General features: G+C 40.9%; 1 protein-coding gene across 1 annotated transcript; it reads left to right on the plus strand.

Moving 5' to 3' along the window:
• Positions 1-26: 26 nt before the first annotated feature.
• Positions 27-857, plus strand: AC631_05996 (uncharacterized protein; the record flags this gene model as incomplete). Its single annotated transcript, XM_015614825.1, has 1 exon — positions 27-857. A coding segment is annotated over one exon (831 nt), but the record flags the coding sequence as incomplete, so codon positions are not given.
• Between the last annotated feature and the right edge of the window lie 50 nt (positions 858-907).

Consider the following 907-nt stretch of genomic DNA (forward strand, 5'->3'; position numbering starts at 1 on the left):
ATATTTTTTCTTAAAAATCTATAGAAATGTCAACCTGGAACAGATTAATTAGATTCGTCGCAAATGATGGCAAAATCTACAGAGGTGAGCCAATTGTCTCTGATTCCGACTACGATGTCGGAAAGTTGTTCGCTGCTGGTGAAACTATTAAAGCTAAGGTCATTACTGGTGAAAACATCTTCACAGACGCATCAGTTACGGACGAAATCTTAGAAGTTAAAAAATTGTTAGGTCCTCTTACTCCCGACGATGTTCCAATAATAAAGTGTGTTGGTTTAAACTATATGAAACATATCCAAGAAGGTGGAAGAACCCCGCCACCTTATCCATCTATCTTCTACAAACCTCGCTTCTGTGTTGCGGATCATGGTGAACCAATTCCAATTCCAAAGATCGCTCAAAAAAACCAATGTGACTACGAAGGGGAATTATGCGTTGTCATTGGTAAAACAGGAACTGACATCAAGGAAGAAGAAGCCTTGAGTTACGTCGCTGGTTATGCTTCAGGTAACGATGTTTCTGCACGTACTTGGCAAAGAGATCCAGCCCATGCAGGTGGTGTTCCTCAATGGTGCTTCTCAAAGAGTTTCAACAAATATGCACCATTAGGTCCGGTTCTTGTTTCCACCAAAATCATTTCGGACCCAGGTGTTCTTCAACTCCAGACCAAGGTGAACGGTGAACTTCGTCAAGATACCAACACCGACGATCTCTTATTCAACATTCCAAAAATCATTGCTTTTATCAGTCAAAGTACCACCTTAGAAGCCGGAACTGTCATCATGACAGGTACTCCAAGTGGTGTTGCTATGGGTATGAAGGAACCCAAATATTTAAACAACGGTGATTTGGTTGAAGTCTCTATTGAAAAGATTGGTACCCTTTCCAACAAGATGGATTTTGTTCT

The sequence above is a fragment of the Debaryomyces fabryi genome, assembly GCF_001447935.2.
Source record: "Debaryomyces fabryi strain CBS 789 chromosome Unknown contig00428, whole genome shotgun sequence".
Lineage (NCBI taxonomy): Eukaryota > Fungi > Ascomycota > Pichiomycetes > Serinales > Debaryomycetaceae > Debaryomyces > Debaryomyces fabryi.